The 23,324-nt window shown below is 57.4% G+C and overlaps 7 protein-coding genes across 7 annotated transcripts; 2 read left to right on the top strand and 5 right to left on the bottom strand.

Annotated features, from left to right (window-relative positions):
- Positions 1-320: 320 nt before the first annotated feature.
- Positions 321-2,673, bottom strand: UV8b_00297 (uncharacterized protein; the record flags this gene model as incomplete). The annotated part of the gene is made up of 4 exons (XM_043137795.1): positions 321-1,657; positions 1,792-2,057; positions 2,178-2,419; positions 2,545-2,673. 4 exons carry the CDS (start codon positions 2,671-2,673, stop codon positions 321-323), a joined length of 1,974 nt encoding a protein of 657 aa, XP_042993729.1.
- Positions 2,674-5,169: 2,496 nt separating this feature from the next.
- Positions 5,170-6,665, bottom strand: UV8b_00296 (uncharacterized protein; the record flags this gene model as incomplete). The annotated part of the gene is made up of 4 exons (XM_043137794.1): positions 5,170-5,851; positions 6,017-6,132; positions 6,220-6,290; positions 6,398-6,665. The coding sequence occupies 4 exons, from the start codon at positions 6,663-6,665 to the stop codon at positions 5,170-5,172; spliced, it is 1,137 nt and encodes a 378-aa protein (XP_042993728.1).
- Positions 6,666-7,214: 549 nt separating this feature from the next.
- On the top strand, positions 7,215-7,562 carry UV8b_00295 (uncharacterized protein; the record flags this gene model as incomplete). Its single annotated transcript, XM_043137793.1, has 1 exon — positions 7,215-7,562. One exon carries the CDS (start codon positions 7,215-7,217, stop codon positions 7,560-7,562), a length of 348 nt encoding a protein of 115 aa, XP_042993727.1.
- Positions 7,563-8,227: 665 nt separating this feature from the next.
- UV8b_00294 (uncharacterized protein) lies at positions 8,228-9,315 on the top strand (the record flags this gene model as incomplete). The annotated part of the gene is made up of 4 exons (XM_043137792.1): positions 8,228-8,422; positions 8,507-8,725; positions 8,778-8,992; positions 9,102-9,315. The coding sequence occupies 4 exons, from the start codon at positions 8,228-8,230 to the stop codon at positions 9,313-9,315; spliced, it is 843 nt and encodes a 280-aa protein (XP_042993726.1).
- A 651-nt stretch (positions 9,316-9,966) lies between these two features.
- On the bottom strand, positions 9,967-11,216 carry UV8b_00293 (uncharacterized protein; the record flags this gene model as incomplete). Its single annotated transcript, XM_043137791.1, has 2 exons — positions 9,967-11,049; positions 11,199-11,216. The coding sequence occupies 2 exons, from the start codon at positions 11,214-11,216 to the stop codon at positions 9,967-9,969; spliced, it is 1,101 nt and encodes a 366-aa protein (XP_042993725.1).
- A 1,099-nt stretch (positions 11,217-12,315) lies between these two features.
- On the bottom strand, positions 12,316-14,758 carry UV8b_00292 (uncharacterized protein; the record flags this gene model as incomplete). Its single annotated transcript, XM_043137790.1, has 2 exons — positions 12,316-14,164; positions 14,310-14,758. The coding sequence occupies 2 exons, from the start codon at positions 14,756-14,758 to the stop codon at positions 12,316-12,318; spliced, it is 2,298 nt and encodes a 765-aa protein (XP_042993724.1).
- A 4,093-nt stretch (positions 14,759-18,851) lies between these two features.
- UV8b_00291 (uncharacterized protein) lies at positions 18,852-20,817 on the bottom strand (the record flags this gene model as incomplete). The annotated part of the gene is made up of 3 exons (XM_043137789.1): positions 18,852-20,557; positions 20,617-20,715; positions 20,778-20,817. 3 exons carry the CDS (start codon positions 20,815-20,817, stop codon positions 18,852-18,854), a joined length of 1,845 nt encoding a protein of 614 aa, XP_042993723.1.
- Positions 20,818-23,324: the final 2,507 nt, after the last annotated feature.

The raw sequence follows: 23,324 nt of genomic DNA, 5'->3' as shown, positions 1-23,324 counted from the left end.
TCCCTACCCATCCCACCACCCCGCTACTGCATCTCTCGTGGTATGATTAGAAAATGACAAAGGGAAAAAAGAAAAAAAATATGTGCGTGTTTCACCATGAACCTTTGGCTTTTTGTGCAGAGAGACAAGGTACAACAAAGCAAGCGTGGGATATAGTGAAGCCAACGAGTTCGCCGTCGTCGTTTCATAAGAGAGAAAAAAAAAGAAAAAAAAAGAAAAGAAATGAAATTAAAAGAGAGAAAAGCTTTGCGTCATTTCCCCAGCCTGGGCTGCAAAAGTGGGAAGCTCAATGGCAAGGACATGCCCGTTTTTAAACGACCTTACAGCACCATGGCCGCAATGGCAGCAAGGAGGGCGAAGGCGCTCACGCCGTGTTTGGAGAGACTGCTGGCGGCGGAAATGGGGCAGATGGGCCCGGGGCAGTTGCTGCCGCTCGTCGCGGCGCTGGTGCTGGCGCTGGTGCTGTTGAGGTTGCTAGGCACGGGCGGTTGGGGCACCGCAGTGTTGGCTTCGTAGAGAGCGGTGGTCACCGCCGCCGGGGTGAAGCCGCCCGCGGATCCGGTCGGCACGCCGGTCGACGCCGCCGGGGAGAGGAGAGTCTGGGTAAAGCCGCTCATGGACCCGGCCGAGACGCCGGTCGACGCCGCTGGGGAGAGGAGAGTCTGGGTGAAGCCGCCCATGGATCCGGCCGAGGCACCAGTCTGTTCACCGGGGCAGTACGTCGTCGTGTAGACTTCGGTGGTGACCTTGCCGAGGGGGCAGTTGGTGACGGTGGGGGCGCAGCTGGTGACGGTGTAGGTCCTGGTCACCCGGGTGGTGATGGTGGTGGCGGGCGCGGGCGCAGGCGCAGGCGCCGAAGCAGACGCTTCGACAAACATGCCGGCAGGCTGCGTGGCAGAAGCGTCCTTCTTCCCGGAGACGGGGCACACGGTTGTGTACAAGGGGATGGTGACGGTGGTGACCTTGCCGACGGGACAGTTGGTGACGGTGGGTGCGCAGCTGGTGATGGTGTAGGTGGAGGTGGCGTACACGGTCGAGGTGGTCAGAGGCGTGGCAGACCCGGAGCTGACGGGACCGCTGAGGATGGAGATGGAGCTGCCGGACCCGGATGCAGTAGGGCCAGCGGGCTGGGAGGAGGAGGTTGTAGGAGCGGCTGCAGAGGTCGAGGCCGTGTTGCTGCCAGTGGCGGTGCTGTTGCGGAACTGGGCGGAGAAGGAGGGCGAAGAGCTGGTGCCCGCAGAAGCCGAGGACGAGGCCGAAGACGAGGCCGAAGAAGCCGAGACAGAGGAGGTAGTCGAGGTCGTGGAACTGCTGGTCTGTGAGTTCTGGCTGAATATGCGGATATCCTGAACCTTGAAGTACACGTTGCTAAAGTCTCTCGGGTTGTTGCGAACATAGTCGGCGCAAGTGCTGCCGGTCAGCCGCTGGCACTGGTCCCAGATACCCGGGCGGTCAACCGGGTTGCCGCACAGCGCAATGTCGAGGATTATCCGCTGGTTCTTGAAGATCCTGTCAATGTTGCATTGGGAAGCCTTCAGGTACACAACTGGCAAACCCCAGGTGGAAGAGTCGGGCGAGTCGGAAGCAATGCTGGTAGGGGCGGAGCCGGCAGGCCAGGTAAAGACCTTGATGAAGTCCTTGGTCCATTCGAGAGCAACTGCGAATCACGGGTGTTAGAAAAAAAAATTTCGGCATCGGCAGAATTGAGGGCTTCCCTCGACACAGGGAAGAAAAAAAAAAAGAAGAAAAAAAAATCAAAAAATCAAAAAAATTCAAAAACATAAAACGTACAGGTGCCGCCATTTGCCGAGGCCCAGGGGCCAGCCTGGTCATTGACCACGCATCCCTGATTTTCGTACTGGAAAGGAGGGTTCGAGTACCGGTTGTCGCAGTTTGACGTGGCGAGGGTTCCTGTCTGGCCGACCCCGTCGAGAGTGCAGCTGCCGTAGGTGGCAGAGTCGCCCATGTGAAGAGCAGGCTTGTTGTACGGGTTGGTGTTCCAGCCTTCGAGCAGGTCGACTTCACCGTCCAGTGGCCAGTTGTCACCGACAGTCCAGCTGCGAAGGGCAGTTAGCAAGCCGACCCGTGCCCGCGAGCGAAGCGGCAGGTCCGGTAGGCCGGCCGGGGTTCGGGCAAGGACACCTGAACTCAGCATTGGGAACGAGGCGGATACTTACAAGGCGGGCCAGGTGCCGCACTTGTTCTCGGGCAGGTGAGTGAACCGGGCAATAATCAGGTTCTGGTTGAATTTCGAGTTGGACTCGACCCGCACGCTGCTGCGGCCGTTGGAGGAACTTGTCAGGAGGCTAGAACTGTCGACTCCCAAGGACACTTGGCCACCGGCGGTGCTGGCGATTCCGAGATTGACGGCATCTCGTTGGCTCCTGTACTGGACGAAGCCTTGGTTTGGATCGGCGTCCTAGAGTATGCCTCTCAAGATTAGTCTTTCGTCCTAGGCGGGCGAGGATGAATGGATTTGCAAGGTAGTGCAAGAACTCAAACTCATGAGGCAAATGCTGAACAAGACAGGCATGGCTGGCTAACCGTGACAAAGGTGAACTTTTGAAAGAAATTGCTCGAGTCATATGTGTCCTGGAGATACCACTGAACGGCGGCGGCATTGCCAGCAAGGACAAGGGCAGAAGCGCCCAGGGAAAGGAGCGAAGGGGCCATGACGACTGTGGCCTGGACTTGGAGAGGCGTCGCGAGAAGACAAAAAACGAGTGAAGAACAGCTGGGAGGCAGTAACGAGTGTACGCGACGTTCGGTACGTCAGAGGAACGAGCGAGATGCTCTGAGTTAGACCAGCAACCTGAGTTCCAAGACCTGCCGGTGTGGGCTCGAGGCTTCCTTTTGAAGCCCATGAGTTGGGAGCTGAGCCGCACGGGGGGTTTCCCCTTTAGCCCATCCCAAGGTTGAACGTTGGCCGACTTGCTAAAGACAATAAACATGCGTAAGTAAGCCGCCAGCAAACCCGCCACGGTCCATAAGGGCTGGGGGCCATCAACTAGCTCACGGCGAAAGACTCCTCAGACTAGGAGTAGGAGGGCGGTGGCTTGGGGAGACGGCTAGCACCACGGATGAAACTCCACATGGCCAAGGTGTGCGCGGAACAATGAGAGTCTGGACCGTGTCGAGATGGCAGTCGCCGTGGTCACTGTCGGCCGCATGGCAGCAAGTCTGGTCTGCCCTTCTGGTCGTCTGCCCTCTGCCCTCTGCCCTCTGCCCGTCTGCCCGTCTGTCAAGCCCGAGAGAAAAAAAAAAAAAAGCCCCGTTCCTCGACAGTAGCGAGAGGCCATGAGACGTTGGAGAATAAGTTTCAAAGCCTTGCAGAGACTCTTGTGTTTCCCTTGATACTCGCATTCGTCTGTTGATCCCAAAGGACACGGGAACCTCGGCGGGAGGCGACGTGCTCCAGCCCCTGCCCTGAGCCACGGCATCGGCATCACCCAGTCTCTGGCTTCAGCCTGGTGGAGCTCTCGAGGAACAATTGCATTCAGAGCGGGCCGCAGAGACGGATGGCACACGGGTCTGGGCCCTGAGGCGTGCGGTGCGGCAAGATTCTGCCATCCATCTTGGAGTTGGCAAGAGCACCAACGCTAACGCAGGAACGAGGACAATGAAATGGCACAGGCCGCGAGCGTTCCACTGCTGGCAACCCAGCCCAAGTCTCAAGAGGGCGATGGCGAGGAGTAGTCTGGTGGTATGGTATTCGGTCTTGTGCAGCGGTTCTGTCGTGGCCCATCCATCACCCGAGGCTTTTGCGTCTTGACGTCTGGGCCGGGGCGGGCGAGGAAGAACGAGGGAAGAAGCTTGGCGTCTGCCCATCGGCGGGGCGGTGGGGCGGTGGGATGGTGGGACGCGGCCAAGAATGACCGGCACGGGGGCAGGCAGTGGGGTGGTGGCCGCCAGCCCCTGCCTCCTTCCTTTCTGTCGCATGGCAGCATGTCCGCAGGGCGTCCGATTGGCTGTGCTCCCGAAGGGCGGGGTCGGCTAGGGACTAGCGCGTGCCGCGCATTTTGCGTCGAGGGCGGCGGCGTCCTGCTGTCACGTGCCAAGCTGTCAAGTTGTCTAGCTCAAGTTGTCAAGTTGCTGCCCTCGACTCAACCTTCAGTTCGCTCGGTGCGTGCTCAGTGCTGCCATCATGAGTCCGGCAGCCCGGGCTGCCCAGAGACCAGCAGGCGCCAGAAACCAGAGCGGCGGCAAGTATGTCCAGCGTCCTCTACGGGGTTGAGCCCTGCTTCTCCTGCCCCGTCCGCCGTCCGCCGTCCGCCGTCCGCCGTCCGCAGAGACCACATGACACAGAGCCCGCGCGGGTGATGAAGACGGAACCCAAGCACCACACCACGCCAGCCCAGGGCCCAGACCTGATACATGTGCGTACCCATGTCGCCGCTGTCAAATATAACCGACCATTACTCCGTACGGAATACATGGACTAAAAGCGAACCAGCGACGCCGCTCTAGGTGTGGCCCCACCAACTACTGTACATAAAGCCTTCTCATCCCTGGCTCAGCCGCCCTCGCCAGCCCTGCGCCAACATCCATCCATCCACCCGAGCAAAAGAAACGACGCAGGCGCCAGACTGGTCCTTTTGCGTTGCTTTTGCGTTGCAAAAGGTCGGCTGCCCCTGAGAGTCGATAGGGGAAAAGGTTCCACGCATAGCCGTCGGATGTACCAGCGCGTGCTGGCACGCTGGGATTTCACAGCTCAACCAACAGCCTCGATCTCCCTCGTCTAGTGAGTCGCTGCGTGAGCGTAACTCGGCGCCAAACGAGACGGGGCTCGTCTTGCGCCTTCCTGGAAAAAAGAATACAGTATATACATACATACATACATGTGTCCATAAATCTATAAATCCATAAATAAATTAAAAACCGACGAAAGAGCGAAAAGGGCAGGAAAAGAAGCAGCAGACATTTGGGATACACAGGGATACAGAGATACAGAGATACAGAGATAGTACGCAGGTCTTGACCCGCGCTTGCTCAACTTACGGCCGGGACTCCGTCCCGTTGACAGTTGACAGCCGTCACGATGCTCCTCGTGCTCCTCCCATCGCCCGCCGCGATTATCGCCCGCGGCGTGCGACACGCGGTGCTGACTGGCCCTGGAAACTCGAAGCCAAATCCCAATCAACGCCCCCCCGACGTGTTGCGAGCCCCAGCTCACCCTCGGATGAAGCTCTTCAACGCCATGGCAGCCGGTCGCTCCGGCTTCCCCTCCACCTTGACCCTGGTGACTCGCACCCACGCCGCCGCCCCGTCGACGTTCACAAGCACCCCCTCCCCGTCCACCACCACGTCCCTCTCGACCCGTCCACCAGCTTCCGCGGTAGTCGCCGCCTCCTCGCAGACCACCTTGCCCCTGGCGCCTCCCGCCGTCGCCCCCCCGGCCTCGACCGCCCGCGCGTCCAGGAAGAGGACGCGTCGCGCGGCGCCCGTGTCGCTGACGAGCTCGGTCCACACCGACCCGAGCACGCGCACCCGGCGGACGAACTGGTCCCCGGCCCAGCTCGACCAGGCGACCTGCCCGTCGGCCTTGGTCACCTTGGGCGCATGGTCGAGGGGTTTGCCGGCGAGCTGCGCGGCTCGCCAGCCCGCGTCCCGGTGGGGGGGCACATGCACGCCGTCGCGCAGTCCCTCGACCAGCATGTCGGCCCCCCTCGCGGCCGCGCTGCGCAGGACCTGCTCGAACGAGGCGTCGGGCGGTATCGGTATGCCGGGCCAGGGCGTCTGGGCGAGAACGGTCCCGTGGTCAAAGGCCGCGTCGTCCAGCGTTTGGAGCGAGACGCCCAGGTGGGTGTCGCCCCGGAGCACGGCGTGGTGAACCGGCGCCGGCCCGCGTAAGCTGTTGCAGAACGAGCCGTCAGCTTCTTCCTTTTGTCTTCTTTTCTTCTTCTTTTTTTTTTTTTTTTCCTTTTTGGCCGAGGAGGGCACATTCCGCGCGCAAAGAGTTGGTGCGGTTCCATGCAAACGCTGGGCAACTCGGGGGCAGCGGGTGGGAAACCCTTACTCTGGCAGCAAGGACGGGTGCACATTCAGGCCTCCGTATTTGGCGCATCTCAATATCCTCCCGGGGACAAAGAGGCCAAACGAGACGACAACGACGAGGTTTATCCCGCGGGGTAACTTAAGAGTAGATGGCGTCAGCTATCGACCTGTATGTACGTACGTATGCACGCACGCACGCACACGCACAACATGCAGAATACTCACGTCCCATTTCGTAAAGGTTTCACGCTGGTGAACCGGCAGCCCCAACTCGCGCGCCAGGTCCTTGCACGGCACTATTTGGCGAAAAATCAGCACGACCAGCCGCGACACGGACGGGCACGGGCGTCTCGCCAAAGGGCAAAGGGCAAAGGGCAAAGGGGGGTGGTGGACGGGTGCTCACCCTCGCGAAGCCGCTTCAGCCCTCTGCCCGTCCGCCTCCCCGGCAGCACCATGACATGCAGGGCCTCGACCAGCGCCCTGTTGCGCACATGTTCGCGGTGCAAGGCGCGCAAGGACTCGCAGCTGAACGCGTCGGAGCCGCAGAACAGGATCCTCAGGGGGTCCGAGACCTTGCGTGCCGCGGCGCTGCTGCTGCTTCTGCTGCGTCGGAGAGGGCAGCCGCGCAGGCAGCCAAGCGGCACAGTCGGCCGCGTCAGAAGTCGCAACATGCTCGGCTTGGCATCTTCTCGTGCGGGTAGCCCGATGTGATGGGTTGGCGATTGATGGCCCGAAAGACGTTGCTGCGTCGAGTTTGAAATCTGTTGCCGTCAACGAGATGGCATGAAGTTGATATAAACCACCAGACCCCACCCACCGACTGCCGAATTGGGACAGTTGTAGTGGGGTCGTGGCACATAACCACTTATAACCACTTATAACCTTGGTAGCAGGGCCAGATTTTTTAAATTGTTCCATGTACATAATTGAGATTACAGTAGGTATGTATAGTACAATACCACTACACGGATACTAGAATTCATAACCGTGCTCGCTGATGCAATGCGATACAAGTGCTAGCAATTGCGCGCACGACCGCTCACCCCAAGATCCAAGACGTCTTGGCCAGCTCGTAAGCACTAGCATATACTCTGTTTCTAGGAATAGAGTCGATGAGAAAGCAATACTTGACGCAAATGACCGGAGAGCTCACCCAGATCTGATAATCCAATCCAGTCATCCCGATCATTCTGCGACTTTACCTGGATATCCCCTTCGCCATGGCGCCGCAGGTTACCAGTTGGGAGGAACTGCTTTGGGTGTCTGAAGAAGTCGACGAGGACACCGGGGACTTCCAATACACCATGTTCGCAACGGTGGAGGACGACGTGATATACTACGGCCAGTTGAACCAGCCCAAGGCGGACATCTTGTTTCAGCATACCCCCGACTGCCTTGCGCGAATTCCCGACGAGGAAATCTTTCCCCGCTGGCCCCAGCGCCTCACCCAAACATCGTCGGGTACCATGGCTGCCGTGTGCGACGGGAAGATCACAGGGGGGGGTCTGGGGAGCAGCCAGGCATACACGTTCCGGGATTCCGCAAATTCCTCAGCGTTGGGCGAGTGATGAAGACCGGGGATATCCACGACTGCAAGAGTTTGAGCAGCAGCCATGTTGTTGAACTGACGAGGTAAGAGAAGTGAGTTGACCGAACAAAGGCACCGGCACACTGATTGTGAGGATTGATGTTGACAAGAGTTTGCGTACCGTTGAACCACCCTTCAAGAGGATCCGGTGCTCCTTTTATACCCGCGTCGTCTTAGCTTATTGGCAGCGGCCAAGTCTAGGACAATCTGCCGACAGCTGTTTGCTGTCCTCAGCCTGGTTGCCGGATCCATGTCCGCATTCCATTCTCGCCATCTGGGTGATAGAATCGGCCCCCAACGAGCACCCATGGCCAGTTATTACTGACTGAGCAACCCATATCTGCGCTCCAGAAAGGTTTGCGGTGAATAGCCGTAGGTAGGTACCCAATCGTATACGCGAGGTGAAAGTGCAGCCCCTTGTTGCATAAAGGAAGGCTGAAATGAGGGGTTGCTGCCTGGTTCAATGCATGTTGGTTGTTGCGTCTGTTGTTTGTCTGCAGCACCAGGCAGGCGGTTGAGTGAGTAAACCGTGAATACCCAGCCCGGTCGTCCAAACTTTTGACAATTCCGTCGCAGCCAACAACGGTTTTTTCACGCTTCGACCTTCCACTGCTAGCACAATCCCAGAAAACTGCACTTTTGATAATGACCCAGTCTTCTTGGGCCCAACAGGCAACGGACCGCTTCTTCGGCGGCCGCAAATCGCCATCGCAGATGCAATGTGCCGAAATTGCACAGTCGGTTTGCGGCGCGTCGACGGTGCGCCCCGTGGACAGCCCAGGCTCAATGAGCTACACCGTCATCTGCAGTGGGCGCCCTGAGCCACAACAAGATCTCATTGTATCCTTCAGAGAACCGGGGGCCAGGCTCGACTAGCAGATGGTCAAGTTGGCCAAGGAGATTCACGGCGACCTTGTGCCGCAGTCGACCTGTCACGGCGACGTGGAGGAAGCCGATCCGCCGCTGTCCATCTACTCCATACCCTATCTGCGAGGCTCATCCTGTACTGAAGTCCTGGCTTTTCAGGTGGAAATGGATCCCGAAGAGGAAGCAAAGCATGGAGTCTTTGTCAAACACCTGGCTCGGCAACTCCCACATAAGCCCGATATATACTCGGAGGCAATCTTGCTCATATTCTTCAAGGTACTTTGCGCGATGTCGGTCCAGCTCTCGGCCCAAGCAGAGAGGCAAGTAGGGATCCGTAAAAGACATACTCGCCCGGCTGGCGGAGGAATCACCATGGTCCATTCTGTCCAACTCGATGCTGTCTAGGCTCATTGAGTATCTTCCTTTGCTCTTCAGTCAAGATTACCCACAAGTCCTCACGCATGGCGACTTCTTAGTGACGAACATTCTAGTCGATGAGAACAAGTTCGAGATCAGGTATCGTCGATTGGTCTCTGGCGGCGGGTATGCCCTTCGGAATGGATTTGGATATGCTCTGCTTAACTATAGGGTTCATGACCCTAGACGGCTGGCATGGCTATGCGTGTGAGCAGCTGCTGCGAGACACCTTCAGGGAGGAGTTCTGGGCTGTCTCTGGGGTCGAAGGGGAGGAGCGTCGGGGTAGAACACAGGGTCAGGCTGAAGCTGCAGGCCGGATTGGCGCAATTCTCCGGTTGGCATTCCGGCGTAACGCTGATGGGTCACCATCTGAAGAGGTTTTGGCGTCGGAACGCAGAACGAAACAGCTGAGGGCGTGGGTTGGCGAACAAGCGGCAAGACTTGCCTGAGGCAGGGTTATGCTATTGCCGCAACATGGCCATAGTTGCTCGGCGGTAATCGGCCGGCAGAGATGCCGAGGATGCCGATGGGCTTAGAACACCTGAAGCCAAGTTGGAACGGCCATTTCGGGGTGAATATCAGACACGGACGAGGGGCTGTCCAGAGAGGCACCAAGACGTGTGGCTTTTTCCAGTCCTCAAGGAATAAAGCTCATGAGTGCCTCAAGGCGGAAAGTAGGAGGACCCAGGCGCCCAGCTGCTTGCACGTGCTGACAGGCGGGAGTGTGCAGCCTACCCCAGCCACCAGGTGGCACATACCAGACAGGAGGTTCAAGGTTGCGTTTCGTGATGATGCCGCCGTTGATGCCGCCGTTGATGCCGCCGTTGATGCCGCCGTTGATGCCGCCGTTGATGATGGCCGCCGTCGAGGCAGGCCTCCTCCTTGATCTTCTCGTCGCTGAAGTGACGGCCACAAACCTGCTCCAACGCTAGCTCAGAGTGTCTCAAAAGAGGGTTGTTGAGGGTTGCTGGGGGTTGTTGAGGGTTGTTGAGGGTTGTAGAGGGTTGTAGAGGGCTGTCGTCGCTCGCCTTTTCACGTCAACACGCACAGATCCAAACCCATCCAATGTATCTTGATAGCCGCTCCGTCAAGCCGCGCCGTCACGACACGACGCTCCAGTTGCACGCCACGGTCCATCGCCTGCCCTCCAAATCCACCTCCCAGACCGGCTCTCCCAGCAGCACCACGCTGCCCGCCGTCACCGCTGCTCTCCCCGCCAGGCCCGGCAACTTGCCGCCCTCCCCTGCCAGCACGTAGCTCCCGGCCTCGCGGGACTCGACCCCCCTGCCCCCCACCAGGTACATGTGTCGGCCGGGGCTGACCTCCTCGACAGCGACGCTGGCGGCACCCCCCCGCCGCCGGCCGTCGTCCTCCCAGCCGCGGACTTCGGACAGCCAGCCTTGGAGGTGGGCGGCCAGGCCGCCGGGCAGGTACTTGGCGCTTCCGCGGGGCGGAGGGGAAAACGCCAGCGGCGGCATGTCCGGCACGGCCTCGTCCGCCTCCTCGGCTGGCTTGAAGCGCGGCGCGGGGACAAACACCGGCTGATGCTGCTTGGACAGCAGGGGCGAGTCGCCGGGCCAGCTGCTCGGCGCGGCCGCCGCCGGCGACGACGACGACAACGACGACGGATCCGCCGCGGCGGAGAGCCCGTCCTCCTCTGCTGGCGCCCACAAGTCGTCGCGCTTGCTCGCCGGGCCCCCCCGCGCGCGGCCGTCGTCCCCCCCCCCCGCGCTGCAACTCGAGTCCGGCGAGATGGACAGCACCCTTCTGCGCTTCGCCCCCCTCCCGTCCGGCGGGCAGCAGCTCCTCCCGGCCTCCTCCGCGGCCGGCTCGCCTTCGGAAACAGCCTCTATGTCATCCCCCGCCAGGGCTGGCGGTCTGACGCACCAGCCCCGGCTGTGCTGCGACTCGTCCCCCGCGGACCCTGCCTCTATGGTGTCGTCGACCACGTGCTGCTGCAGCTGCGTCGCCGGCTCGTCCTCGTCTGCGGTCGCCGGGTCGGACCGCGACTCCCCCGCAGAGTCCTCGTCGACGTCCTCCACGCCCTGCGCCCTCCCTTGCGCGGGCCGCGGCGCCGAGGACGACCCGAACCGAGGGGTTGACTGGAACTGAGATGCCTGCGGGCCAGGCGTCTGCGAGCCGGACGATCGCTTGGGCAGAAGGAAGCGCCGCGCGGCAGGGGTCTGTTCGAGAAGAGGCTCAGTACAAACTGACGTGACCCTGGGGGCGCGTCTTTCTTTCGCGACGGCAAACGCAAAGCTGAGGTTGGATTGGGGAGGCCGTGGGGGGGGAAGCTGCTGGTGCTTTGGTTTCGGGGTTGAGGAGGGCTTACTGTGGGAGGCGGACACATGCTCCTCCTACTGACAAGCGCGGCATTGCGCTCGCACGAACAAGCACAGCGCGCGCGAATTGCCTGGAGGTTGGGTTGACGAGAGCGAGCAATGGATCGGCCCCCGTACATGTAGCTTTAGAGTGCTGGAGTCCCTTAGTCTTGGAAGGCAGTTGTGGGCCTCAACCCTCTCCACAGTATGTATGTATGTATGTACCAAGCATCCAGCTCGTTGGCCTTCGCAGCGCATGCCAACTCCTACAGATCACGGCAACACGGCAGGTGAAGACGCCCACTTGAATTTTCACTCATTTACATTACATGCATTGTTTTGTCAACACCGTCATTCGGGGTTGCAAACGCCCATCAAGCTTCTCAGGGACCTCTCCAGCCGCAAACAAGAGAGAAAAAAAAGGGGGGAAAAAGGGAAAAAAAGAACAAAAAAAAAGAAGAAGAAATATACAGGGTAAGCCCATCCAGAGCGTCGCCATCACAGCCTCAGCTGTCGCGCGCAACAGCAGCGCCAGGACATGGCAAGTCGTGTGAAATAAAACCAGAAAACAAAAGGGAAGGAGGAGAAAAGCGCAATGCGACAGTGGTCTAATCAATCAACGCCGGCTTCGTGCTGCTTCTGCCGTTATAAAAAAAAAAAAACCATCCATCACTCATCCAGTACGTAACCTGAACAAGCAAATGCAGGCCCCCTCTACCAGGTCTGATAGAAGCCTGAACGAGTCTGAAGAAAGTGGTACAACGCCATGTGTGAAACTCGAGACGCAACAAACGAAAAATGAGCAGAATCCTGTGGCGGAATGCGGCTGTGGGCGTTGACCCCAGCATTCTCTGTGACCAAAACAACTAAGTCTCGTCAAAGGTGGGTGGTTGATGGCAAGAGTGAAACAGGTTCTAATAAAGAATACGTAGAGGGGTATCCGAGACGGGACCAAAAAATTGGCTTTTGGGAAGGCAAGTACAAGGGTGCAGGCGTGAAGAGAAGAAGGACGAAACCGTGAAACGTAATTCCTTGGCGGTCAAGGCAAAACCAAAAGATCCCACAAGTCGCAGAGATGCTGCTTTGACAAGGATGGAAACGAGATAGGGGCCAGTGGCCAGCGTCAAATCAACCAAACATGAGATCGAAGCTTGTTTTGTGGTCGGCCTTTGTCGGAACCGAGTTCTTGATTGGGTGAAGCATGACGGAAGGAAGACAAGGGCGTCCGTGTTGCTTCTCCCATTCTGGTCCTCCCATGCCGCTGTCACTCCAGCCCATCCAGTTGTTGTAGAGTCGATTAGGGGGCTCGGCGCGGTAGTACCAGGTGACGCCTTGAAAGCGTCGCTCCCTGCCCCAACCCATTGGCGATCCTCGCCCGCCAGACTCGCCGTGAGCTCCTGGGTTGAACCAATTGTTGAGAAAGCCGCCCTTCCAGTCCCGGTCCATGAAGACCGGATGTGGCGCAAAGACAATCTTCAGGCCATGCAGGAGGGCCACCGTCTGTGCCGTCATCTCCGAGGCGACGTGATTCCCACGCGAATTCTCCACGTGCATCACGTCCAGCAAACGCTTCGAGATGCGTGACTGCGTCACAATTGTTGTGCGTCGAGGCACGTCCTTGGGATTGTGATTTTCGTCGCCGTAACCCCACACATGCGACGAGATGATCCACTGGCTGTCGACGGGATCGAAAATGGGGCCGACTGTGATGAAGTCGGCTTCTTCGCCGACCCCCCACTCGTAATCATCGTCCTCATGTGACGCCACTGGGGGCTTGGGACCTACAGGGTTGATGAACGGCAACACCGGCGGGCCCCAAACCGTATCGTTGCCGTGCCGCTTAGCGACGTCTTCACGGAAGGTCGTGTCATAATCGCCATGGTATTCCGGAATGTAGTGGCGCCCGTTTCGCTCCCAGAGATACTTGCGAGGCTGCCGTTTGGCAAAGGTGGAAAGCCGCTCGAGCAAATCGTAGTGATGACCGGTGTAGCGAAAATCCATCTCCCAGTTCCAGAGGTAGTCAAACTGAGGATGGTCTTGACTGAACTTTTGAACAGACAACCACTGGGCGCTATGGACCGTTTTGGCGGATTCGTCGGTTAGTGCCGGGTAGAGATCCCAGACCTGCTGGTCGTTCCACAGCACGGTGATGCCGTGCAACTCTGCGGGCACATTGTCCTTCAGAACTGACTGGTACAGCTCCTGATCGTCGAAAATGGGAAGGCTCTGATTTTTGGAATGTACCAGGAGGAACACCTCGTACTGTCCGCCGGTTTTGAGGCCGAGTTCGCTGATGAGGGCGCGAATGATCTGTCGGTCATTGTCGCTGTACGTCATGCCGGTATAGGAACGCAGCAAAACGGCAGTTCGAGGTTCCTTGATGCCGGCCTCTCCTCGCCTGACGCCAGCTGAGCGCCTCTTCACTTTCGAGTTCGAATCAGGCCCAGCTGGCCGGGCTGTTTCGGCGTAGATGTTTAGGTATGGGTTCTTCTTGTCCATTCTCATATCGAAGCGGGCAGCATTCTGCTCAAGGCAGTGCCTCTGCAGTTCACCCCAGTTAACGGTGTCCCAGTTAACGGTTTGCAGTGAGCCTTCAACCTCTTTCTTAACTTCATGGAGACCATATTGACCAAGTCGAGTATCCCGCTCCCAGCACAGATTGGGGTCCAGTCCAAAAAGATGGTACGATCCAAACTTGGGCTGCGGCCATCTTGCGGGACGGCCACGGAACACAAGCGCATCTTCAACCAATCCGCCAGTTGGCCCCTTACAAGGTACATACGGAGCATGCCCGGCGTTGTTCCAGTCTTCACCGTTGTAGTCGGGGTAAGGATTAAACCTCACAGGTTGGTCGTCACTCAGGTCCAGCTTGGTAGAAGGTTCTTCCCGAAGCTGTTTCTTTTGTTCGTCGGTTCGGTCATCTTTGAAAACTAGCTGCTTAAGAGTATTGCCATAAATCAGGTTCGAATTTGCGAGACTTTGCCGAAGATGAATCAGCGTTCCGTCCGCTTAGGAGTAATGGCTTTTTTTTTTCTTGGTTGACATGATTCCAGGGGGGAAAGAAAAAAGAGGGGATGGGGGAGGAGAAGGGGGAAAAGAGTTGAGAAAGTGGCTGAACTTACTCGGCAGTAGTTTTGTAAGCATATCGCCACATCTTCCGCAAATCTTTTTCATGCTGTAGTCTCGCTACATCGCCTGGCTCTCTAGGTGTGCCGTCTGTTTCGTGTCCGGGCAGAACATCATCCTGCGTCTCATGATCGTCAGGATCGTGCCAAGAGACCAAGTCCTCGACATCAATTTGCCAGTCGGCTCGCGTGCCAGTAGGCTCGTCATGATGATGCCCAGGATCGGTGTCGGACGCACCCCCATTTTCCCCTGGCAGAAGCTCTTTTTGCTGGCCAGTGGATGCGCTTGAGAGTTGTTGTGCCTTGTTGAAGGGGACGATATGCAGTCTGTGAGTAGATCCATTCAGGACCAAGGAGTAGGTGGTGACTACGGCCAGTATTATTATCAGTAGCGACCTGGGCCGCGGTCGAGAAATTAGGGTTCGTCTTGCATGAGGGTGGAGCATCTTGCCCGTTGCCTCAAAAAGAAGCCTTGCTCTGAAACGGGATTGAGTCTAGGCTTCTGTCAGGGCCGGAGTTGTCGTGGGGAGCCAGAACCAGAGGACACAGGGCTATCTTGCGTCCGCGATAGCTTTGCCGAGTCCCGAAGACGTCTTGGATGGGGTTCAGGTGCGCATTCGAAAGCGAGAGACAAGGGTGAGTGCACGAAGTGGTTGCGAAAGAAAAAATCAAACTGGGCCGGTCACCATAGGTTGGGGGGAGGGGGGGGGTCGACAGCTTGCTAATCGTGCTACCGAACCGGATGTCGTGATACTTGATTTGAGGTGGCGCCGCTTATCTCTAAACACTTGGGGGCCGAATCGAAGCAGAAGATCAAGGTTGTTTCTTTTTTTTTCCCTTTTTTTTTTTTTTGTTTTTTTAAATGTCGGTGGGCCGAGGAGAGGAAACCCCCCGAGAATCAAGTGATAACCGAAAGGAATGAGGATGCGGGCACAGAAAAGGACCAAACTCGCCAGGGTGTTCGAAATGAGAGAAATGCAGCAGGCAGAAGGGAAAACCAGTATTTCAGAAAACAGAAAGACGACGACGTGCTCTCTCTCGCAAGTGTCTGGTCCGTTGATCCGAGCTTGGGGATTATCAGGAGAGCCGTGGTGACGAGTACACAGTGCGTGGACTGTGTCACCAGCGGGCACTAGTCGGTTAGGAAAAAAGCTGAAACGCGATCAACGGCCACGGGATAGTGGCGAATCACATCACACCGGGCCAAGCTGGGCCGTTGCACGCGCGACCAGCGTAGACGGCAGAGGCAAATTAGCCCAGGGGGGGGTGGGCCTTGACGACTTTGTCATGGGAAAAAGAGTGATAAGATGCTTCACCATGCGCACAGCTTACTAGAAAGAATACGAACGCTAGCTACCTAGTATATCTTCACAGCCTGCAATAGCCAAGTATATCGCTGTAGGGACACGAAGTAGCCATTTCGCGTTATTTCTGTCGAGTCCTGCGTACCTCTGGGTACGGATAGTGGCCGCCGTTACCACTTGTCCCCTCCACCGCCACCACCGCCACCACCGCCACCACCGCCACCACCGCCCTGACAGGTACCAGACACCAACAAGACCAGCAACCACATGAATCAGCCACTCGGGAATGGGAAGCCGGGGCCTGGTATCGCACAAGAGGGGGTGTGTACGGAGTACTTGGTGGAATACTCCGTACAGTGCGAGCTGGCCCGTCTTGGCGCTGCGGCCAATCGTTGCGCCAAGTCGTCGTCAGCCCATCCATGCCAGGCATTATTTACGTGGGTCAGTCAATAAACTAGCCAGTCAGCGTCCATAGCGAGCCATGGGGAGGAGCAAAATCATAAAATCCTAAAATAATAGGGGTGTGGCAACCTGCATATCATATCGCCTGAGATGAAGCACGGCTGTACGAAACCCAGACACCGCTCGTATGCATCCATCCAGTCAGTTGGCCCTTTCCCCGCCGAAATAATCTCACTGTCGTCTCCCTTTGCGCTTCGTCGCGCACGTCTTTTTACTTGCAACTGCCCATCATGCTTCTCCCGACGACGCCGCGAGGGGGAACATGGTTTCAAGCAAGCTCTGCGTTTCCTGCTTTGCCGGAGAAAGAAGGAGGGACATTAGCATGCATGCATATGGACGTGGTCATCGTCCCGCATCGCATGACCAGCTTCCAAACTCGTCGGCCACGAGGTTGCAACGATTCGCACGCAATTGGCCCGCGAAGGCTTCTCTCGTCATGTCCTGCCGAGTTGGGAGCCACCAGACGCTGCCCATTCAGGCCCCCGCACCTTCACAACCTCGTCCATGCGTTTGGCCAACGCTAAAGAATAGGCCAAGGCCCTGCAACAGCCGACCGACGCTGACGAACGAACCTTGGCTTTCGTACGGAGACGACGCAACTCCATACTTGCCGTGGAGATGGCCCCTTACCTTGCGGCACTTGATGCGCTGCCTCGTCTTGGCGATGGGGAAATCTTGTGCAACAACAGTGCGAGGGAGAAGAGCTGCTTTCCCTTTGCTTTTCCCCTGATTCCTCAACGAAATGTGCCCGGAGCGAGCTGTTGACTTGGTGTCCGTGGTCGGGGGGCCGTCGTTGCGGAGCTTTGCATGCATGAATGGTGCGGGTGCACACTGCGAGGTGCGCCTGTTCCTTGTTTCGCTTCGCCTCGGGGAATTCTCCGCAACCATCAAGCGTGGAAGGATGGCGCTCGATGCTGATGTCTCTCTTCGCCGTTCTTCGCCAGGCGTCAGGACATGAACAGCTTGAGCCTGGACAAGGCCGGATGGCATCGTGACGCTCGATGTGGGACCGCTGATCGGGTTGGCCTGATTGTGTGACTCGTGCATGACGTGAAGTTTGAACCACCACCAGGGAAGGTTACTTTCTGCCCTGCCGCCCCTTTCTCTCGCAGTCTGGATGGTACATAGTTCCGTTCGGCCTTCCCCCGGGGCATCAGCCTTCTCGCAACGGAGTACCAGACCGGCTGAAAGGGGACCTGGGGAAAGCGACAAAGGCCGATTGACACCAGGCCCTTTGATTTCCTCAACTCCAGTTGGCTACCCCGTGCTCCGTACATACCAGCCATCCCACTACTCCGTACTGCGCGGTAGCAAGTACGGAGTACCAGACGCTTACTGCATGAATGGTAATATTTGGTATGTACGATTAGTTACATTACATGTATGCACCGAGTTGTGGAGTCCAGCGACTGCAGATCCTTATGCAGCTTACCAGGAGAAGCAGCTGCGCGCCCAGCACTTTCTGAATCAAGATCGACAGCTCCTTTAGGAGCACATGCGGCTTGGGAGCCGACGAATACGCACGCAGCCATCCAGTATCCTTCCACACTTGCGACGCATCACCTCCTGTCGGGACGAACAGAAGAATGATCTGTCCGGGTGGTAGGATGGAGCGGCCAGTCAAACAGTGCAAGATTGCTGCATCAGCATCAGCATCAGCATCTGCATCCCATTCGTGGGCAGCACACCAGGCGACTGGATAAATACAACGCGGCCTTGCTTAGGTCGACTGACTGGTTGGATCAATCGATGTCTGGATACGTGCTTGGTACACCGTCCGTCCCGTTGACGTCTGGTCCCGGGACCTGCAGACCAGACACTTTATTATCGACCCCAGACTCCAGTCGTGTTGCCCTCGCTCGCACTCACGTACTCCTTGCACGGTATGAGCCCGACGACTCCGCCCGCTTAAGCAGCCAAGCAACTTTCCACCATCGGCGGCCCCATCACCAAGACTCCCTCAACTCCATTCCACGTCCGGGCAGTCGCTGCCGATTCTTCGCGGCGGGACCTCGTCGGCGACCTTGTCTCTTCGCAACATGCCCCCCCATTTCGCCCAGGTATGCCCGGCCGGTAGACCGTGATCCTGTTGCCCCTACCCCGTAGGACGAGAAGCCACAACCGTGCTGCCGAGACTCGGCTCGGCGTTTGCGCTATACGACGAGACTATCGCGGCGGAGAGAAGCGAACGTTAGTCCCGGAGAGTCATGTCCCATTTACCAGTTACATGAATTACTGTACATGCCAAGCGTCCCGCGCACGTACGGAGCACTACGGACTGGTATTGCACTGATCCTTGATTCCTCCGACTGCCCGTGACGTGCCGCCATTCCTGCGCTTGACCCGACGACGCTGCTTCAAGCTTCCGGCGCCATGCGAGAAATGCGAAAAAAACCTAAATAACCAAAACACCTTGTACAATACAAACAGCAACCGTACTTGGCTGAAAGGGGTATACAAGAACGATGGAAAAGCAGGCCCAGAAAAAAGTGATTAGTAGAGCAGTAAGCAATGACAAAACAACACTATGCAAGTTCTGGCGATTTGAGGGGTCCGTCACCGCCCCTTCGTCGAGCAACGAAGAAAAGGTAAAAAGAAGGAGTTTAGGTCCATGATCATGTGCATTAGTAGTGATGATAAGAAATTAGCATGCCCCTTCAGGGGGGTTGATTGCTCTGGTTTGTTCATTCAACCGTTGATGCTGCCTATACGCGCCATGCGCTTTGTTCATTCAACTGTTAATGTTGCCTATACAAGCCACGCGCCTGTTCATTCAACTGTTAATGTTGCCTAGACGCGTCATGCGCTTGTTCATTCGGAACCGCGGATGCGCGCCCCCAGTCATGCGTCCTCCACTGGGAAGGCCATTTGCCGGCGGAGGACAAGGTCGTACGCCCTGTCCAGGTCGTGGCCCCGGTCGCGCAGAGAGGCCGTTCGGAACGCGAGGGCCGCTCCCGCCGCGAGCTGGTGTTGGATGACGATTTTGATCATGGGTCTCCTGCTCGGCATGTCGCGGAGACTGGATTCGTTTCCAAGCGTCTCGCTCGCAGTAGGCGCTCCCGCCCACCTCGAAGTAGCCGTCTGTCAGCGACACGCGACAGTCCAGGCAGCGGAAGCATCCCACGTGATGCTTGACCTGCGTCTCGTCCTCGGCAAACTGTCCCTCGATGCCGCGATTGCAGCTGCCGCAGATGCTGTTGTTGAGCTTGTGGTAATGGTGCTCGCAGTAAGGTCTGTCCTCGAGCACGTAAAAGACGGACGAAGAAAACGGCTCGTGGCAGGTGCTGCAAACAAAGCACGCCTTGTGATACTTGCCGCTGAGCCTCCCATCCGCTGAAGATATGCTCTTCCCCGTGATGGCGATCCCACAGGCCTTGCAGTCGCCGCGGGTGGGAGCAGGTAGTGCGTCGCGTGACCCCTGGCGCTCCACGGCGTGCTCGTGTCCAGCAGGGGATGCCTCTGGGTACCTGGGAGAAGAGCTGCGCCCACCACTCGACTTTGCATCGCGACGGCTTCTTGCGGACGCGCCTAGATGATCCTGAGGAGAGGCGCTGAAGGGAGATTCGACCATTTGGTGAGCGAATCGAGGAGGAGCTGCCGCCGCCGCGTCTATGCGCAGGTGCTTGGGTTTCGACTTGGCCGCCGATGGGCGAGCGCCTTCCCTTTCCCCGCCGTGGTTGCTGTCGTGGGTTTGGGATCTTGAAGGGCTTGTCCGAGACGTGGTCTGGCTTGACATGCTAAAGTCAGAGTACCCAGATGATGCAGAATCGGACGAGACGTGATATGGATTGGCCGCTCCAAACTCGGCAGCCAAATCAACGGATCCCGTGCCCTTGCATTTGCTTCGAAGAAGCAAGCTCGTACGAGGAGGGGGGCGTCGCGACGTGTCAGGACCCTTGGAATTTTTCCGCGAATGTCCAATGCCGTTACCAGCTCCTGAAGGGCCAGGGAGGTATTCGGAAGCAGAGGTTGGGTGGGCTGTCCTCGGCGGTGGCGAGGAAAATGACTCGGGGCAGCCGAGGGAACCCGAACTTGCGTTCCTCGGCGCTGCGAAATCTTGATTCCCATCGCCTGAAGGCAATCGTCGAGTATCTTGCTGGTGGGACGGGCGAGCCGAGTGCTTGGGTGAAGCTGTGCGTTGGAGTCGAGCATTCGAATCGGAAGGACGCCGCTGGGAATGAAAAAGGCCCGGACATGTGCTACCTGGCCTGTTCGTCAAAGGCTCGTTACTGGCCGGCTTTTCCAGCGGGTCTGTTTCCGTGTCACCGCCATGAAGGTGGTGGCCGGCGGACCTGTTGGGTAGCGCCGCTGATTTCGGTTTCGGTGCATCCCAGGTCGGTTCCTGAGCCAGCCTAGGCTCAGAAGCCTCCCCCGTCACTCTCGGACTCGCATTCCTTGCAGGGTATACTGGGGATCCATTTCGAGATTCACTGGGTTGGCTCACAGGTGTCAATTGGCCGCTCTGGAGGTAGCTGTGATCTGTTTGGCAATGATTAGTCGTTGAGAAACGAGTCGAGGGCAGGGCGGAGGAAGCCAACCTGCCGAGCCGGTCGCTGGCCGCGTTGGGCCATGCAAAGGGTAGTCTCGTTTGCCGAGAAGACTCTCAAAGTCATCGCTTGCGTCAAGTGGTGGTGATACTGGCGGCAGTACATTGTCAGCTGACGACTCGGTACATAGCATCTACGGCTGTCGAACGTACGCTCTGCTGGTTTGCCACTACAAACGTGATCTCCCATCATCGAAATCTCTACTTGGTTGCAACATATTGAGCACTTTATAATCGGCAAGAGAATCGACTCTCGCGGCAGCGCCATGATGAATCCTGGAGGAAAACAGAGAGGAAGTAAGACGAAAAAAAAAAAAAAAGGGGGGGGGGGGGGGCCTCCTGCCGAGTCAAGCAAGAACTGCAGGTCCACTATATGTCAAAAATCCAACAAAAATCCAACCGGTGTCAAGGTGTGCAAGAGCTGGCGGGTTTGCGAGGGCCGTTTTGTCGACGTAAAACACCGACGAGTCTTGTCTTGGTAATTTCAGGTTCCGTTCTGATAGAGGAGTCGGCCTCGGAAGGTGACTGTTTTACACAAATCCGTTGTGTAGACGCATGGATCAATCGGCCTGGGCTGACGGTGGCTACGGGGAAAGATGGGACGTGGAAACGAGGCTGACACTGCTGCTGCGACAGAAAAAGGAGGCGGGTTGCTTGTGCGCTCGTTTCCCATCATCCGCAGCTTTCTCGACAAGCTGTCAGGGACCCAGGCATCGGATGCCACAGCACGAGTTTGTCGACAACGAGGTGTCTGGCTGCTTGGCTGAGGGACAAGTTGATGACACGAATCCACTTGGAAACCGGCCCAGGCATCTGTGGGACACGGGAAAGTCGGTCAGGTGCAGCAATTCGGGGGAAGACACGGGAGCAATGGAGACGCCGGTTCCAGAGAGTTGAAACATGGCCAGGTCTCAGTAGTTCGGAGTGGCGGCAACAAGAGAGGCCCATCGTGTCTCAAATATGGATCAATGATGGCATTCGATTGAAAGGGATGAGTCCAGTCTGGTTCGAGTCTGGTCAAGAGTCCACCCGCCCGCCGGTGGGGGGCTCTTCAATGTTTAATGGGCTGGGGCAGGGGCTGGGGCTGGGGCTGGGGCTGGGCTGGTCCCAAGCGCCTCGGACTTCTTACTCCGTACCAGAATTACTGGGAACTTGGCTGGGGAGCTGGCTGGGTACTCCGTAGTCCGTAGTCGTGCTGGTGGAGGTCAGGTTTTGGTCAAGGCCCCACATGCACCCAGCCGCCTTCCATGTTCGGCTTCCACTTGCCCATTGAACGCCGCCAATGGTCAAGTGACAGTGACTGTCTTGCATTCGACATCAACCCCTAGCCTGTCGGTGGTCCCCTACTTTGGCTGATTTCATGTTGGCTTTCGGTTTTCGGTTTTCGGTTTTCAGTTTTCGGTTTTCGGTTTTCGGTTTTCGGTTGGCGGTTTGCGGTTTGCGGTACTGGTGACATGTCGTGCGTAAGTTGGCAATGAAAGTGCCAGGCAAGCCTTTAGCTGCGGTTTGGCTCGAGCGGTTTTACGCAGTTGCAGCGATTGAGTTCAAAAGGCACCAAATCCTGCGTCGGAGGACCGCCAAGTCACCTGCCTAGTGCGTCCAATCATCTTCAGGGCCACCTGTTCCAAGCTAGCTACCTCCTACCTAAGGTACCGACCAGACCTCAGGTACTCCGTCCTTGTGACGACTATCAGGTACAGTCTGGTATCAGGTGTCCTTGGAGGTGCCAAGCTGCAGCTTTTGTAACAGACCAGGTTTTGACCCGGTAGAAAACCGTATGTCAAAGGGTACAACAGCAGACGAGGAAATAGTACTGGCAATTTCTGGATTTGTAAAGAGCTATATTGCCCTTATCGCACCTGTAGGGCATATCCGGCGCTGTGAGGCGATTCTCACCAACTTAGCCACAGGCAATACGCCTCGGCCATGCCCTTGCTAATATTGAGGCTAATTAATTTAGCAGGCATTACCCTTCAAGAGATTAGTAGCTAGCTCTCTCTCTTATAAACGCCAGAATTACTAATATAAGGATTGTAGTGACAAAGGTTTGGCGGCTGGACCGGTTGCTAAGGAGGTAGGTACCTTAGGTACCTAGGTAGGTACCTAAGGTAGGAGGTACGTAGCGAAAAGTGGGTCCGATATAAAGGCTGCACCTTTGCATCTTCAAAGGGGATGGGAAGTTGGGAGCCGTTTACTCTAGAGTCTGTCTGTACCTCCGTACGGGGCACTCAATAGCAAGCGGCTAAGTTGCTCCTGATGGCGGAATTGCCTCATCAAGCAAAAGCCCGCTCCTTGACATTTGAACCCGTTCAATCCGTGTCAAGGAAACCCTTGGGAGGCTCCCTTACCCCCGTGCTTGTCTCGTCTCCATCCCCCCTTTCCCACACCCGCCCGTTTCATGTCCTGGACGCCGTGCGAGCTCCAGGTGTGGCTATGTGGCTTCTTCATAGCGCGCTTGGCGAACTGAATAATGCGGGGGGCCGCCGCATGGCACACCCCTGGCGCGAATTGCGGCGTAGGGAAGCCCTCTGCAGCAGCCAAAGGGGGCCCAGACGAGCAAAGTGTGTATACAATACGGTCGGCGCTGACCGTGATAGGCAGCGACCTCAAAGTCAGAAGACGCACGATGCCGACGTGAAACGATCAGTAGGCCTACGGACGCTCTACGGAGTAGCTAAGCTACTACTGGTACAAGCACAC

This window comes from Ustilaginoidea virens, chromosome 1 (assembly GCF_000687475.1).
Source record: "Ustilaginoidea virens chromosome 1, complete sequence".
NCBI classification, from domain to species: domain Eukaryota; kingdom Fungi; phylum Ascomycota; class Sordariomycetes; order Hypocreales; family Clavicipitaceae; genus Ustilaginoidea; species Ustilaginoidea virens.
The sequence above is the reverse complement of the archived record's forward strand: the minus strand, read 5'-3'. Positions and strand labels throughout refer to the sequence as shown.